Consider the following 18,333-nt stretch of genomic DNA (forward strand, 5'->3'; position numbering starts at 1 on the left):
GGCTGGACTTGAGACTGAACGAGACTTGGACAGTGGGCCAGCCCAGAGGATTGCAGGGACAGAGCATTTGGGCTAGCCCAGTGGGACGAACAAAACCGCGATTTCAAACGATCCCAAGCAGATGGTCCGAGACGCTCTGTGGGGGAGGGGCGTCCACCATTACTGAGGCAACCCGCCCCAACTGAGATACACGCCCACTGCTGACACAGCCTGCCGTTGCCGAGGCAACCCGCTACAACAGAGAGACTCCGCCGCAGGGCGTGGCGGAGACCACAGCAGAACAGCAGAGCCTGCAGCATTAGGGCGAACCTCACAACAGCAGGGTGGAGCCTCAGCAGGCAAACAGTGGCTAGTCTGCCTCCTAGCTGGGCAGGACACCTCAATGGACATCCAAATATAAAGCCCGAACCCCCCAACACAAAGCATTTGAGAAAAAAAAAGGTTTTTTTAATGAGCTCTGTTGCAACAGAATCAAACGTAGCAGCCTAACAGCCCTGAATGAACAACAGAGCTCACAGCTCAGCAATTGAGCTCCGATAAAGTACAGACTGTCTCCTCAAGCAGCTCCCTGACCCCTCTATATCCAAAAGACTGACATTTGGCAGGCATCATCCTGGGACAAAGATAGCAGAAAAAGAAATGGGTAGCATCCCTCGCTGTGCCACAGCTGCTAGAGGTGCACCCCAGACAAGCAGGGCCTGGAGTGGACCTCAGCAGTCATACAGCGAAGGAGCTACACTGGTAGAAGGAAAACCAAGTAACAGAAATACTTCATCATCAACGATCTGGGTGTCCGCTCAGAGACCCAATCGAAAAGTCAGCAACTACGCAGACGACAAGCGGATAAATCCATAAAGATGGGAAGAAACCAGCGCAAAAATGAAGAAAACACCCGAAACTGGAACACCTCGCCTCCTAGAAAGGACCAAAACTCCTCACCAGCAAGGGAACAAAGCTGGACGGAGAATGACTATGACGAAATGACGGAATTAGACTTCAGAAGGTGGATAATGAGAAACTTTAGTGAGCTAAAAGAACATGTATTAAATCAATGCAAAGAAACTAAGGAACTTGAAAAAAGATATGAGGAAATGATAACAAGAATGGATAACTTAGAGAGGAATATGAATGAATTAAAGGAGCTGAAAAACACAATACGAGAACTTCGCGAAGCATGCACAAGTTTCAATAGCCGAATTGACCAAGCAGAAGAAAGAATATTTGAAGTCAAAGACCAACTCAATGAAATAAAACAAGAAACCAAGATTAGAGAAAAAAGCGCAAAAAGGAATGAACAAAGTCTCCAAGAAATGTGGGACTATGTGAAAAGACCTAACCTACGTTTGATAGGTGTACCAGAAGGGGACCAAGAGAATGAATCCCAGCTGGAAAATACTCCTCAGGACATCATCCAGGAAAATTTTCCCCACCTAGCAAGACAGGCCAACACTCAAATGCAGGAAATACAGAGAACACCACAAAGATATTCTGCAAGAAGAGCAACCCCAAGGCACATAATTGTCAGATTCAACAAGGTTGAAATAAAGGAGAAAATACTAAGGGCAGCCAGAGAGAAAGGTCGGGTCACCCACAAAGGGAAGCCCATCAGACTCACAGCAGATCTCTTGGCAGAAACACTACAAGCCAGAAGAGAGTGGGGGCCAATATTCAGCATTCTTAAAGAAAAGAACTTTCAACCCAGAATTTCATATCCAGCCAAACTGAGCTTCAGAAGTGAAGGAAAAATAAAATCCTTTGCGAACAAGCAAGTACTCAGAGATTTTGTCACCACCAGGCCTGCTTTACAAGAGCTCCTAAAAGAGGCACTACACAAAGAAAGGAACAACCAGTACCAGCCATTCCAAAATCACACTAAATGCTAAAGAACATCAACATAATGAAGAATCTACAACAACTAACAGGCAAAACAGCCACTTAGCATCAAAATGGCAGTATCAAATTCACACATAACAATATTAACCCTAAATGTAAATGGACTAAATGCACCAATCAAAAGACAGACTGGCAAATTGGATAAAAATCTAAAACCCTTCAGTGTGCTGTATCCAGGAAACCCATCTCACATGCAAGGATACACAAAGGCTCAAAATAAAGGGATGGAGGAAGATTTAGCAAGCAAATGGAGAGCAAAAAAAAGCAGGAGTTGTAATTCTCATCTCTGATAAAATAGACTTTAAAGCAACAAAGATCAAAAGAGACAAAGAAGGCCATTACATAATGGTAAAAGGATCAATACAACAAGAAGAGCTAACGATCCTGAACATATATGGACCCAATGCAGGAGCATCCAGATACATAAGGCAAGTTCTTAATGACTTACAAAGAGACTTAGACTACCACACAATAATAGTGGGAGACTTTAACACGCCACTGTCAATATTAGACAGATCAACCAGACAGAAAATCAACAAGGATATCCAGGGCTTGAACTCAGACCTGGATCAAACAAACCTGATAGACATTTACAGAACTCTCCATCCCAAATCCACAGAATATACATTCTTCTCAGCACCACATCACACCTACTCTAAAATTGACCACAAAATTGGAAGTAAAGCACTGCTCAACAAATGCAAAACAACTGAAATCATAACAAACAGCCTCTCAGACCATAGTGCAATCAAGTTAGAACTCCGAATACAGAAACCAACCCAGAACCGCACAGCTTCATGGAAACTGAACAACTGGCTCTTGAATGTTGACTGGGTAAACAATGAAATGAAGGCAGAAATAAAGAAGTTCTTTGAAACCAATGAGAACGAAGACACAACATGCCAGAACCTCTGGGACACATTTAAAGCAGTCTCTAGAGGAAAGTATATAGCAATAAGTGCCCATATGAGGAGACTGGAGAGATCCAAAATTGACACCCTATCGTCAAAATTGAAAGAGCTAGAGGAGCAAGATCAAAAAAACTCAAAACCCAGCAGAAGACAAGAAATAACTAAGATCAGAGCTGAACTAAAGGAGATTGAGACACGAAAAACCCTTCAAAAAAATCAATAAATCCAAGAGCTGGTTTTTTGAAAAGATCAACAAAATAGACAGACCACTAGCCAGATTGATTAAAAATAAAAGAGAGAACAACCAAATAGATGCAATAAAAAATGATAAAGGGGAAATCACCACAGATTCCACAGAAATTCAAACCATCATCAGAGAATATTACAAACAACTCTATGCACATAGAGTAAACCTGGAAGAAATGGATAATTTCCTGGACTCCTGTGTCCTCCCAAGCCTAAACCAGGAGGAAGCTGAAACTATGAATAGACCAATAACAAGGTCAGAAGTTGAGGCAGCAATTAAGAGCCTACCACTCAAAAAAAGTCCAGGTCCAGACGGGTTCACAGCCGAATTCTACCAGACACACAAAGAGAAGCTGGTACCATTCCTTCTAAAACTATTTCAAACAATCCAAAAAGAGGGAATCCTTCCCAAATCATTTTAAGAGACCAACATCAACTGATACCAAAACCCGGCAGAGACCCAATGAGAAAAGAAAACTTCAGGCCAATATCCATGATGAACATAGATGCAAAAATCTTCAATAAAATATTGGCAAGCCGATTGCAACATCAAATCAAAAAACTTATTCATCATGATCAAGTAGGATTCATCCCGGGGATGCAAGGCTGGTTCAACATACGCAAGTCTATCAACGTAATTCACCACATAAACAGAACCAAAAACAAAAACCACATGATTATCTCAATTGACGCAGAGAAGGCATTTGACAAAATTCAACAGCCCTTTATGCTAAAAACCCTCAATAAACTCGGTATCGATGGAACGTATCTCAAAGTAATAAAAGCTATTTATGACAAACCAACAGCCAATATCATACTGAATGGGCAAAAACTGGAAGCATTCCCTTTGAAATCTGGCACTAGAAAAGGATGCCCTCTTTCACCACTCCTATTCAATATAGTACTGGAAGTTCTAGCCAGAGCAATCAGGCAAGAAAAAGAAATAAAGGGTATTCAAATTGGAAAGGTGGAAGCCAAACTGTGTCTATTTGCAGACGACATGATAGTATACCTAGAAGACCCCATCGCCTCAGCCCAAAAACTCCTGAAACTGATAAGCAACTTCAGCAAAGTCTCAGGATATAAAATCAATGTGCAAAAATCACAAGCATTCGTCTACACCAATAACAGACTTAAAGAAAGCCAAATCAAGAACGAACTGCCATTCTCAATTGCTACAAAAAGAATAAAATACCTTGGAATACAACTCACAAGGAACGTAAGGGACCTCTTCAAGGAGAACTACAAACCACTGCTCAACGAAATCAGAGAGGACACAAACAGATGGAGAAACATTCCATGTTCATAGTTAGGAAGAATTAATATCGTGAAAATGGCTATACTGCCCAAAGTAATTTACAGAATCAACGCTATCCCCATCAAGCTACCATTGACTTTCTTCACAGAACTGGTAAAAACCACCATGAACTTCATATGGAACCAAAAGAGAGCCTGCATAGCCAAGTCAATTCTAAGCAAAAAGAACACAGTGGGGGGCATCACACTACCGGATTTCAAACTATACTACAAGGCTACAGTAATCAAAACAGCATGGGACTGGTACCAAAACAGAGATATAGACCAATGGAACAAAACAGAGGCACCGGAGGCAACACAACATATCTACAACTATACAATCTTTGATAAACCTGACAAAAACAAGCAATGGGGAAAGGATTCCCTGTTTAACAAATGGTGTTGGGAAAACTGGCTAGCCATGTGCAGAAAGCAGAAACTGGACCCCTTCCTGACACCTTACACTAAAATTAACTCCAGATGGATTAAAGACTTAAACATAAGACCTGGCACCATAAAAACCCTAGAAGGAAATCTAGGCAAAACTATCCAGGCCATAGGAGTAGGCAAGGACTTCATGAACAAAACACCAAAAGCAATGGCAACAAAAGCCAAAATAGACAAATGGGACCTAATGAAACTCCACAGCTTCTGCACGGCAAAAGAAACAGTCGCTAGAGTGGATCGGCAACCAACAGAATGGGAAAAAATTTTTGCAGTTTACCCATCTGACAAAGGGCTGATATCCAGAATTTACAAAGAATTCAAACAGAGTTACAGGAAAAAAACAAACAAGCCCATTCAAAAGTGGGCAAAGGATATGAACAGACACTTTACAAAAGAAGACATATATGAGGCCAACAATCATAGGAAAAAATGCTCATCGTCACTGGTCATCGGAGAGATGCAAATCAAAACCACATTGAGATACCATCTCACGCCAGTTAGAATGGCGATCATTAAAAAATCTGGAGACAACAGATGCTGGAGAGGATGTGGAGAAAAAGGAACACTTTTACACTGTTGGTGGGAGTGTAAATTAGTTCAACCATTGTGGAAGACAGTGTGGCGATTCCTCAAGGCCTTAGAAATAGAAATTCCATTTGACCCAGCAATCCCATTACTGGGTATATATCCAAAAGACTATAAATCGTTCTACTATAAGGACACATGTACACGAATGTTCATTGCAGCACTGTTTACAATAGCAAAGACCTGGAATCAACCCAAATGCCCACTGATAATAGACTGGATTGGAAAAATGTGGCACATATACACCATGGAATATTATGAAGCAATCAGAAATGATGAGTTTGTGTCATTTGTAGGGACATGGATGAATCTGGAGAACATCATCCTCAGCAAACTGACACAAGAACAGAAATTGAAACACCGCATATTCTCACTCATAGGCGGGTGATGAAAAATGAGAACACATGGACACAGAAAGGGGAGTACTAAACACTGGGGTCTATTGGGGGGCAAAGGGGAGGTCCAGTGGGAGGGGGAGGTGGGGAGGGATAGCCTGCGTAGAAATGACAAACGTGGGTGAAGGGGAAAAGGAAAGCAAAGCACACTGCCCTGTGTGTACCTACACAACTGTCTTGCATGTTCCGCTCACGTACCCCAAAACCTAAAATCCAATAAAAAATTTAAAAAAAAATAAAAATAAAAATAAAAAATAATAAAAAAAATAAACCCCCCCCCCAAAAAAAAAAAAAAAAAAGAATGCTCTGGCTGGTGATAATACTTGTAGAAAAGATGCCCTCATCCTTTGCTACTTGGTGCTAAAGATACATCTGTGGAGTCAAGGACAAAATCCCAAGGCTCACTTAGCTCTACTGGGGCTGGAAATACTAGCAAGCTAAAGGAAAGTACAGTATAATACAGGATAGTTCTTAGTTGTGATGGGGTTGGTGTGAGGGAAAACGAACAAAGGAAGAAACCCAGTTCTAAGAGGTTGAGGTGGTTTGCCTTCTGAATGCTGAAACAGAGAAGGAAAGGGAGCTAGTGATGCTGAAGGGTCAAGGAGATTTGGGGGGGTAGGTGGGGCATGGCTTTCTAGGCACAGGGAGATGCCTGTGCCGAGCCTGGGGAAGAGAGCAATGGCACAGAAGAGAGAAGAAAAGCAGGTTCTATGGCTACAGCGTGGCTGGGCCTGGCCCAAAAGGGCTTCAAGACGCTTGCTGAAGAATTTCTGATAATTGGACATTTAGATAGAAGTGGACATTTAGAAACAAATTGCATTTCTAAAAAGGAAACTGTAATATAATAAAACAAGCTAAAATATGATATAGTTAATCAAATAGGTATTTAAGAAGAGTTTTAGGCTGGGCGTGGTGGCTCCCACCTGTAATCCTAGCACTTTGGGAGGCCAAGGTAGGCAGATCACTTGAGGTCAGAAGTTTGAGACCAGCCTGGCAACATGGTGAAATCCCATCTCTTTTTTTTTTTTTTTACTATAGAAGACAAGGAGACAACAAAAATAGATGAGTCTTAAGAAGCAGACAAGAGTCAGGAGTCAGAAAGTATTCAGGAATTTGTAGGCAAAGATAAACCATGATAATATTTTTGATTTTATTAGAAGTATAATTGGAAGCCTTGGAAGCAGGCTCCTTTAAGGGCAGGAACAGGGACAAAAGGTCACACTGGACACTCTGTGTGCCATGGATTTGACAGGGTAATGATTAAGATCAATAAAGCAGTTACCGCATAAATCAGATGGTAGATGGTAATAGTTTGGGTTAATATGTTATCAGAGGAGATGTTGAGAAAGATCAAGAAAATTTTGGAGGAAAGAATGAACAACTTGATTTGGGTTGAGTACTAGGTATGAGAATGATAAGGAAAAAGGAAGAATTAAAGAAGACAGCTGGCTTAAACAACAAGATGTATGGTGGAACTAGCTGTTGAGATGCAGAAGTCTGGGAGAGGAACAGGATAGGGAGGCAGTGTTTTAAGATTTTTGTTTTGAAAATATTATGTGAAACACCTGTGAGAGAGTCAAAAAGTCATGTCGTGTGAGATCTGACATATGAAGCTGGAACTCAGAGTAAAATTTTTGGATTGAGATATACATTTAGAAATCACTAACATCAAAAGCATATTTAAAGTCATTGGTTGAATGAAATATTTAGTGAAAATGCAAAGAAGAGAGAATATAGAAAACCAGCACAACCTAAAAGATTGCTTTTTTATTTTATTTTTTATTTTTCTTTAGAAAGGAAAGAAGAAAAGAAAGAGAAAAAAAGGAGTGAAGGAGAGGAAGAAAGAGGAAGAAAAAGAGGGAGAGAGGATGGGAATATTGCTTTATTCTAAAAATGGATATTAATAATGGCCAATGAATATTTTGTGTATTTAAAGTGGAGAATGTATATTTTGTGTATTTAAAGTGGCGAGCTCTATAAATATTTATTAAGTTTACTTGTTCTGGATCTGAGTTCAAGTCCTGGTTGTCCTCATCAATTTTCTGTCTCGTCGAGTCTAAATCTCTTTATGGGTCTTATGTATCTGGGTGTTAGGATCGTTAGCTCTTATTGTTGCACTGATCCTTTTACCACTATATCTTTGCTGCTTTGAAATCTATTTTATCAGATGCGAGAATTGCAACCCCTGCTTTTTATTTATTTATTTATTTTTGCTCTCCATTTGGTTGATAAGTCTTTCTCCATCCCTTTGTTTTGAGGCTTTGTGTATCTTTGGATGTGAAATGGGTCTGGATGCAGCATACCGTCAGGTTTTGGTTGTATCTTTTGATTGGGGGATTTAGTCGACTTAAATTTAGGGTTACTGCCATTTGATGTTAACTGGCTATTTTATCCATTCGTTGATGTAAATTCTCCTTTATGTTGATGCTCTTTACTTTTTGGTATATTTTTAGAAAGGCTCATACTGGTTGTTCCTTTCTATGTATAATGCTTCTTTCAGAAGCTCTTGCAAAGCAGGCCTGGTGATAATAAAATCTCTGAGTACTTGTTTGTTCATAAAAGATTTTATTTTTCCTTCAATTGTGAAGCTTAGTTTGGCAGGATATGAAATTCTGGGCTGAAAGTTCTTTTCTTTAAGGATGTTGAATATTGGCCCCCACTCTCTTCTGGCTTGTAGGGTTTCTGCTGAGAGATCTGCTGTAAATCTAATAGGCTTTCCTTTGTGGGTAACCTGACCTTTCTCTCTGGCTGCCCTTAGTATTTTCTCCTTCATTTCAACCCTGGTGAATCTGACGATTATGTGCCTTGGGGTTGCTCTTCTTGAGGAATATCTTTGTGGTGTTCTCTGTATTACCAGGGGTTGAATATTGTCCTGCTTTGCTAGATTGGGAAAGTTTTCCTGAATAATATGCTGAAGAATATTTTCCAGCTTGGATTCATTCTCTCCATCACATTCAGGTATACTTATCAAACGTAAATTAGGTCTTTTCACATAGTCCCATATTTCTTGGAGACTTTGCTCATTTCTTTTTATCCTTTTTTCTCTATTCTTGTCTTCTCGTTTTATTTCATTAAGTTGGTCTTCGACCTCTGATATCCTTTCTTCTGCTTGATCAATTCAGCTATTCAAACTTGTGCATATTTCGCTAAGTTCTCGTGTTGTGTTTTTCAACTCTGTTAGTTCATTTATATTCCTCTCTATATTGTCTATTCTTTTCAGCATTTCGTCAAACCTTTTTTCAAAGTTCTTAGTTTCTTTACATTGGGTTAGAACAAGTTCTTTTAACTCCCAGAAGTTTCTTATCATCCACCTTCTGAAGCCTACTTCTGTTAATGGAACACAGTCCTTCTCCATCAGGGCTTGTTCCGTTGCTGATGAGGAACTGTAATCCCTTGTAGAGGAAGAAGGGTTCTGATTTTGGGTATTCTCAGCCTTTTTAGGCTGGTTTCTTCCCTTTGTTAGAAATTTATCCATCTGTCATCTTTATAATTACCTCCTTTCTAATCAGGTTTCTGAGTGAACATCCAGTTTATTGATTCCCAGCACTGGAATCCGAGCAACCCACTGCGCCAGCCAAAACAGCAGTGATAAGACTGATGGTGCCCTTCTGCTCGGGAATCTCCGGTCTGGCTTTCTTCTTGAGTCTGTAATAAGCGGCTCTGCCTTCCTGGAGCTCCAAACATCGGTCAGAAGGGGAACCAGTCCCGTTTACTCTGCATGAAGAGCTGCCCCGACGAGGCACCGGCAAAACTGCTGCACCAGCCACAAGAGTCGCGCTGGCGACCCGTGGGGCTCCTCCACTGGGAACCTTCTGGTCCGTGAGCAATGAAAATTCATCTGAAAGTGTGGCATCCTCTCGTTCTCTGCACTTTCACTGGGAGCTACAATCCCGAGCTGTTAGCAATCAGCCATCTTGGATCCTATCCCCCATCTCTACTAACAATACAAAAATTAGCTGGGCGTGGTGGCAGGTACCTGTAATCCCAGTTACTCGGGAGGTTGAGGCACACTTGAACCCTGGAAGCAGAGGTTGCAATGAGCCAAGATCGTGCCACTGCACTCCAGCCTAGGTGACAGAGGAGATGGCTTTCCATGGAGTTTTTTAACCTGCATTTCTGCCCCACTCTTTGGAGATAAATGAGTACATGCCCAGCTATTTCCTTGCTACCTCAGCTCAACTCTCCTGGGCTTTCCCCATTGACCATGAAAAGAAGATCCTCCAATTACTCACTGGTCCCAGAGTGTGAGCCCTGTGATACAGACCTGAAAGTGACTTGTAGTCAGGAGCAAAGCTGTGTGCTGACTACAGACCCATCTGGAAATGTTAGCTCAGAGAAGTTAAGCTGCCTGTTCAAGTTCACAGAGCCTGGTAGATTGAAGACACAAATGTGGGCAGCCTGATTCCCAAGCCTGAATATTGAATAACAATCTCCCCAAAGTCAGCACATAAACTTGGAATAATACATCAGGAAAAAAAAAAAAAAACAATAAGAAAGAATTTTAATGACAAGGGGAAATATTTAGGTTTCAATAATATATTTAAAAATTACTAGTCTATATGAGAAGCTCACAATTAAAAAACAATTTTACAAAAAATGATTATAGTAAAGAAGACATAATGGTAATAGCAACAGTGACTGTTTTGGGGTAGGAGAATAAAGAATGATTTTTCTTTTGCTTTCCTTTATTTTCTCATTTTTTACCAGTCATTCATTGTTTCCTATTATTTATATTTTAAATTTTTATTTACAAAAAGAAAAAAGGTGAAAACCAAAAGATTTCTAAAACAATGTAGCATTTTTCCTGTAGATAAAGATAAGTGGGTACACAATTCAAAATGTCATCTTACATCTTGTAAAATGATCACTGTACACTGAAATTGAGGGCTAAGGCATCTGTGGTGTCTCTTTCATAATTTGGAAAAAATTATTAAATGAGAATCTAGTACAAGGCTCAGATGACTTTATGGCAGTTTGGACCTCATTCGTAAAAGATACTGGAGAGTTTCATTTATGGAAGAGAATTTACTGTCCTACATTTAGGCTGCTAGAGGCAGATTCGAAAAAAAAGACAAATTGGTCTTGTTGTCCCCACTATGTTTCTGAGGCTAAAAAAGTGGTTGAATTTTCAAAAGAAAAAAGTATGTTCAATAAGACAGATAAGAAAATAAGCTGAAATAAGGTCATCAGCTAATTTTTCCTGCTGCCAAGAGAAAAGAAAGTAGGACAAATAACGCCACTGTGAGGCATTCCTGGGGACGGGAGAGGACAGAGGAGCCTCACATGAGCTTCAGCCCAGCACACTGACTCTCTCACATTTTATGAACATTGCACGTTTATGGGGCTCCAAATTTTGAAAACTTGCCGTATTAACACTAATGATAATATTGGCTTAAATATATGTGTATATTACATGGAGGATCTTATTTCATACTCACAAGAACATTTCCATTAAAGAGAAGAGAAAATCAAGTTAAAGAGAGGATGAACCTCTTGCCCAAAGTTGTATAGCTTTTAGAAGGATCTGGAATTTTAATCCAAACCTTACATTCTTAACCCCTAAATTCTTCTGCCTTTCCTAACAAACAGCAAAAAGGGTGAGCAGAGATTCTTTCTTCTCTGTTTTTCGTTTCATTTTCGAGATGGAGTCTCACTCTGTCGCCCAGGCTGCAGTGCTGTGGTGCAATCTTGGCTCACTGCAACCTCTGCCGCCCAGGTTCAAGCGATTCTCCTGTCTCAGCCTCCTGAGTAGCTGGGATTACAGGCACCTGCTATCGCACCTGGCTAATTTTTGTAGTTTTAGTAGAGATGGGGGTTTCACTATCTTGGCCAGACTGGTCTTGAACTCCTGGACTCGTGATCCACCCGCCTTAGCCTCCCAAAGCACTGCGATTACAGGCATGAGCCACCTCTATTTGTATAAGTCCTGTGTAGGCTTCAAGGACAAGTTTATCTGTGATTCCTCCACTTTCATCTGAACAACCATAAAACTGACTCTATGGCTCTCTTTTGGTTTACAACATGCTGTGATATCTAGGAAGAGAACCCTGAGTGCAGGCTTTATGTCTTCTACAGCAGAGATGAAGACTTGGGGGCATTAAGGAGTCTCATTCACGTTCCCCTCCCCACTATTTCCCCAGCATCACCAATGAGTCCTTGAGTGCAGGGACTGATCAAGAAATTGTTAATGTCATGACTGCTAACCAACTCCTTGACAGGTTATTTATAATGTTTTTCATAGAACTCACATCTTTTCAGGGCTATCCTAAAATCCTCCATATGAATAGAGGAAAAAGATTCTATTTAGAAGGGAAGTTACCAACCAAAAGAAGCTTTATGAAAGACTTCTCACTGTTTCAGTAACCCCTCAAAAAAGAGAAATTTTTATGTTCCTATAGTTTTAAAAGTTAGCAATCAGTAATTTCTTTTCTTTTCCTTTTTTTTTTTTTTGAGACAGGGTCTCAGTCTGTCACTAGGCTGGAGTGCAATGGCACAATCATGGCTTACTGCAACCTTGAACTCCCGGGCTCAAGCAGTCTTCCCACTTCAGCCTCCCGAGTTTCTGGGACCACAGGTGTATGCCACCATGCCCAGCTAATTTTTGTATTTTTTGTATTTTTCTATTTTTGCCAGAAGCAGAACCTGTCTCTACAAAAAATACAACTCCTGAATGCAAGTGATCCACCCACCTTGGCCTCCCAAAGTGCTGTGATTACAGGCGTGAGCCACCGTGCCCAGTCAGTAAGTTCTTTCGTTATTTGCTTGATATTGAAATAAACTTATGTTTCTGTCATTGATATATTTATTTTAAAATTGTCTCTTATTTTACAGTGAAAATGTTGCTTTCATTCCTTTTCTGTCGTATAATGGTTTGGGGCCCAATGGAAAAGATTTGAGCAGGGTCCTACCAACACCATTGACATCCTAAACCAACAGCACCGCCCCCTCAAAATCTGTTTTATGTCAGTTACTTTCCCTTTGGTGTTACTTACAACCGCTGGTGATGGGACATGGATGCTTGCCACCGACCGTGGGCGGATGTGGTTGACCAGATGGCAGAGGACGACACCATCCATGAGTGCTGCCCCCAGGTCTTCGTGCAGACTGACCTTCAATCTCATCTCAATGCTCTGTTGGGGAAATGAGAAGGAATTCAGTTGCTATTAACACTGAGATAACTGTGGGTAAAATGCAACTACGGGCATTTATGAACTGAGGCACTAATTTCATTATGGGGGATAAGGATAACAACGCTTAGAAAACACTCACATTATTTAAATCTTTTCAAACTGTATCAAAATCCCTCTTTATAAAAATAAATTTAGGTTGAGTGAAAAACTTTTAATTAGTAGAATCAATGGACTAATGGAATCACTTTTGAGTGTGATAAGTAAAAACTAAATCTGACTGGTTCAGGCAGTCTGCATGGGGCAGAAGAGGGATTAAGAAATGATTTTCTCTGGCTGGGCACAGTGCTTCAGGCCTGTAATCCCAGCACTTTGGGAGGCCGTGGTGGGTGGATCACCTAAGGTCAGAAGTTTAAGACCAGCCTGGCCAAGATGGTGAAACCCCATCTCTACGAAAAATAAAAAAATTAGCCAGGTGTGCTGGCATGCACCTGTAATCTCGGCTATTTTGGAGGCTGAGACAGGAGAATCACTTGAACCTGAGAGGTGGAGGTTGAAGTGAGACAAGATTGCACCACTCAACTCCAATCTGGGTGACCGAAAAGAAAAAAAAAAAAAAAAAGAAATGCTTTTCTCTTAGGCCAGGCGTGGTGGCTCACACCTGTAACCCCAACATTTTGAAAGGCAGAGGTGGGCGGCTGCCTGAGCTCAGGGGTTTGAGAACAGCATGGAAAACATAGCAAAACGCTGAATACAAAATACCAAAAATACAAAAAATTATCTAGGCATGGTGACATGCACCTGTGGTCCCAGCTACTTGAGGGACTGAGGTAGGAGGATCTCTTAAGCCCAGGAGGTGGAGGTTGCAGTGAGCCGAGATCATGCCACTGCACCCCAACCTAGTTGAAAGAGTGAGATCCTGTCTCAAAAAAAAAAATTGTTTTATCTTAGACTATTTTTAATTGAGAAATCAGTTTTTGTCCTTTTCTTAAAAAAATAAAACTTTTGATTTTTGAGATAATTCTAGATTAATATACAACTGTAAGAGCTAATAGAGCGATTCCATGTACCCTTAGCCCAATTTCCTTCAATGGTGACAACTTGCAAAATAACCAGGATATTGATATTGACAAAGTCAAGATGCACAACATTCCCACCAGCACAAGGATCCCTTTTATAGACACACCTCCCAGCTATTCAAGAGGCTGAGCCAGAGAATCGCTTGAACCCAGGAGGCAGAGGATGCAGTGAGCTGAGGTTGCGCCACCGCACTCCAGCCTGGATGATAAAGCCAGACTCTGTCTCAAAATAAGAAAAAAGATTATAGACGCATCCCCTTCCTTCACACCTCCAAGTTCCTCTTCTGTCTTGCTCCAATTCTCCCTTCCTTCTGGGCCTTCCATGCCACGAATGATGGATCATTTGTTACACTCCCACAGGTCCCCGAGGCTCTCCATCCACTGATTTTTCAATCTGTTTTCTATTGTTCAGATTAGATTATTTCTATTGTTCTCTCTTCTAGTTTCATTCCAGTTCTTTCCTTTATCATTCCATTCTGCTGGTGAACCCATCCACTGGGCTTTTTATTTTGAATAATGTATTTTACAGCTCTTGATTTCCTTTTTTTTTCATGAGACAGAGTCTCATTCTGTCACCCAGGCTGGAGTGCAATGGTGCAGACTCGGCTCACTGCTACCTCTGCCTCCTGGGTTCAAGCGATTCTCCTGCTTCAGCTTCCCCAGTAGCTGGTACTACAGGCATGCACCACCATGCCTGGCTTATTTTTAGTAGAGATGGGGTTTTGCCATGTTAGCCAGGCTGGTCTCGAACTGCTGACCTCATGATCTGCCTGCCTCGGCCTCTCAAAGTGCTGGGATTACAGGCGTGAGCCACTACGCCCAGCCTGGTTTTTCTTTATGTCTTCTTTTTCTTTGTTGAGAGTCTCTAGCTCTCTGCTGGGGTATTCTCTTCCTTTCCTTTGACCTGTGCATCATTGCTCATTGAAGCATTTTCATCATGGCTGGTTTAAAATATCTGTCAAATAATTCTAACATCTCTGATATTTCAATGTTGTCATCTGTAGATTGTCTTTTTTTTCCCCCCTTCAGTTTGAGATCTTCCTCCTCCTTGGAATGATGAGGGATTTTCAATGGAAACCTGGACATTTTTGTATTATGTTATGAGACTCTGGATCCTATTTAAATCTCTGTTTTAGTTGGCTTTGTTTGTTTGTTTGACACTGCTTCAGCAGGGGAAGGTGGCCACCATCTTGTTACTGCCAGGTGAATGTAGGCATCTGAGTTTCCCATTGGGTCTCAGTCGGCCAAGGATTGGGGGGCAGTGGTAGGTGCCTCCTTACTGCTGGGTAGGGGTGGGAATCCAGGATTCCCATGTGGTCTCCACTGAAACTCTGGGAGCAGAAGAGATTCCTTACTGACCAGTGGGGATGAAATTTCTGGCTCCTGGCTTGGTCTTCTCTGACAGCATCCCAGCAAAGGTGAAAGTTTCACCTGACTCAGCCCTTGCTGGTGTGGCTGAGGCAGGGACCACAGTATTTCCTGTGGTGTTCAGCTGCAATAGAGCATTTACAGTCTAAAACTTTTGTGTCTTGCTAGGCTGTCCCCTTCCTGGTTATCTGGTTAGAGAAAGTTGGCTTTTGTTGCTGTTTTTCTAAAGTCTGTGCCCATGACTGTTTCTGGGTTCCCAGCGACTTCAGCTCCAACTCTGGATACATGAAGCAAAAAGAAAGTCCCCTGGAGCTCACCACTATGGCATCCTTCAAGTCTCAAGGACCCTAATTAGTCTGTCTTTTTCTCTTCACCTTCCAGAATGTTCTTATATTTGTTTTATGTATGTCTAGGGGTTTTAGGTGTACTTAGTGGGAGGAATAGGGAAAACAATACCTACTCCATCCTCTTGGAAGTAGAAGTAGAGAAATCAGTTTTCAAACCTTAATTAGAGCTTTTGCAACAGAAGCTCCTTTTAACTGGATAACAGCCTATGAAAGGATGACTTAATTTGGCGATTTTAATAAATGAAAACTTGAAAAACAGTGCATCTCATAGTGATATATAAATTTCTTTCAGAACGGTCCTGTGTGTGGACAATTTTTTAGGCCCTCTTTGAGGCTCTAATTTTATATCACTAAATTAAGACATAAATGATCAATATGACCTATGTTTAAGATGAAATTGTAAATTATCACTCTTTGAGGGCCATATCTCAGCTTCTGATCTTATTTGCATAGATTTCATAAAGTTCACCTTTCCAGTTTGCAGCACATCAGACAGTCTGGGACATGACAGAGGTCTAACTTTCCCTTCATGTTTGCTGAACGAACACAGTCGCTTAAAGTGGTGGTTAAGAGTTTTTTTTGTTTTCTTTTTAAAATTATTTCCTCCTGACTTTTTGCTAAGTCATATAAAAAGTATCATCTGCTATAACAAAGATGCTGACCTATTCAGATTTAATTTAATCTACATTTTGTTTATAGGGCTCACCGCTCATTTGTAGAACTCACTGTTCTCTGAAACTATATATCTATTTGTTTCTGTCTTATTTCTTTCCAGTGGACTATAAGCTTCAGAACAGCAGGGAACTTTTGTTCTCTTCTACATCCATCACCTAGAATACAGCCTGGTAGAGAGTAACAGTCAATTCACATTTGCTAGTGAAAGAAGATTTCACATCAAATCTATCTCCTCCAAGAACTTTTCTTTTTTTGAAAAAATTTATTTTTGATTTGGGGGGTACATGTGTAGATTTGTTACATGGGTATATTGTATGATACTAAGGTTTGGGCTTCTAATGATCTTATCACCTAAGCAGTGAAATAATCCCCAGCAGGTAGCTTTTCAACCCTCGTCCCTCTCTCTCTCCCCTTTTGGAATTCCCAGTGTTTATTGTTTCCATCTCTGTGTCACATATATTTAGTGTTTTGCTTCCGCTCCACCTTATAAGTGGGAATGTGGTATTTGGTTTTCTGTTTAATAATTTGCTTAGGATAATGACCTCCAGCTGCATCCATGTTGCTGCAAAGGATATGATTTTGTTCTTTTTTATGGCTGTGTAGTATTCCATGGTGTATATGTACCACATTTTCTTTATCCAATCCACTGTTGATGGGAGCCTGGGTTGAGCCCATGTCTTTGCTTCTGTGAATAGTGCTGTGATTGACATATGAGTACAGGCATCTTTTTGGTAGAACAACATATTTCCTCTGGATATATACCCAGTAATGGGATTGCTGGGATGAATGGTTGTTTCATTATTAGTCAAGAAGCTTTCTTAGGCTCTTCTAGTTCATAGTTATGATACTTCTTTTTGAACATAAAAAACTCACACAGCAATTCATAATGTGCTGCCTTAATAGCTAATACCAATGTTTTCTTCCTTGCTGACTGACTCAATAACTGTGCTGTTATTTAACCTTCGATATATTCATCTATGATCTTCCTAACCAGACAAAAAGACCATGCAGGTAGACAAATACCTACAGAGTGCCCACTGGGAACTAAGAAATATGACAAGGACTAAAATAGCCACGGTCCCTGCCATTTCCAAACTTAAAAGCTTCAATGACACCCAGCACAAGACTTCCTCTTTGGTAGAAACTCAAATGGTTTGCCTATTAGATAATTGATTTAAAATCTCTGGTCAGTTTGGGGATACAACTGAGGATAACTATAAACATTTTTAAATTAATATAACATCGCCAGGCATAGTAGCATGTACCTATAATTTATGCTGAGCTATTTGGGGGGCTGAGGCCAGAGGATCACTTCAGTCCAAAAGTTCAAGGCTACAGTGAGCTGTGATCACACCACTGCACTCTAGTCTGGGCAACAGAAAGAGACTCTGTCTCTTAAAAAATAAAAACTGGGCTGGGCGTCGTGGCTCATGCCTATAATCCCAACACTTTGGGAGGCCAAAGCGGGCAGATCACTTGAGGCCAGGAGTTTGAGACCAGCCTGACCAACATGGGGAAGCCCATTTCTACAAAAAATACCAAAAATTAACGGGGTATGGTGGAGCACATCTATAATCTCAATTACTCAGGAGGCTGAGTTGGGAGGATCACTTGAGCCCATAAGGCAGAGGTTGCAGTGAACCGAGACTGTGCCACTGCACTCCAGACTGTGTGACAGAGCAAGACTCCATCTCAAAAAAATACATAAATAAAGACAAAAATTAAAATTAAATTAATTTAATATTATTAAGTAAATAAATGACAGGGCATTAAAGTATATCTGAATTGTAATAGTGCAAGCATTGATACATATGTGTTATTTTTATTTACTACCATTTCACAGATTCCTCACAAAACCCCACTAAGGTCAACTGGAACCTTTTTTTTCTTTTTTTAAGAGACAACGTCTCACTTTTGTCACCCAGGCTGAAGTGAAGTGGTGTAATCATAACTCACTGTGGCCT

At 40.7% G+C, this 18,333-nt stretch overlaps 1 protein-coding gene across 8 annotated transcripts in view; it reads right to left on the reverse strand.

The window, feature by feature from the left end:
• Positions 1-18,333, reverse strand: part of LRCH1 (leucine rich repeats and calponin homology domain containing 1) — a 221,492-nt gene that overhangs the window by 21,523 nt on the left and 181,636 nt on the right. For all 8 annotated transcript variants that reach the window (XM_002742680.6, XM_035298375.3, XM_008992188.5 and 5 more), the window contains one exon: positions 12,766-12,903. In XM_002742680.6, the coding sequence (XP_002742726.3) occupies positions 12,766-12,903 (138 nt within the window). The remainder of the gene's footprint in view (positions 1-12,765; positions 12,904-18,333) is intronic.

Source organism: Callithrix jacchus, chromosome 1 (genome assembly GCF_049354715.1).
Source record: "Callithrix jacchus isolate 240 chromosome 1, calJac240_pri, whole genome shotgun sequence".
NCBI classification, from domain to species: Eukaryota; Metazoa; Chordata; class Mammalia; order Primates; family Cebidae; genus Callithrix; species Callithrix jacchus.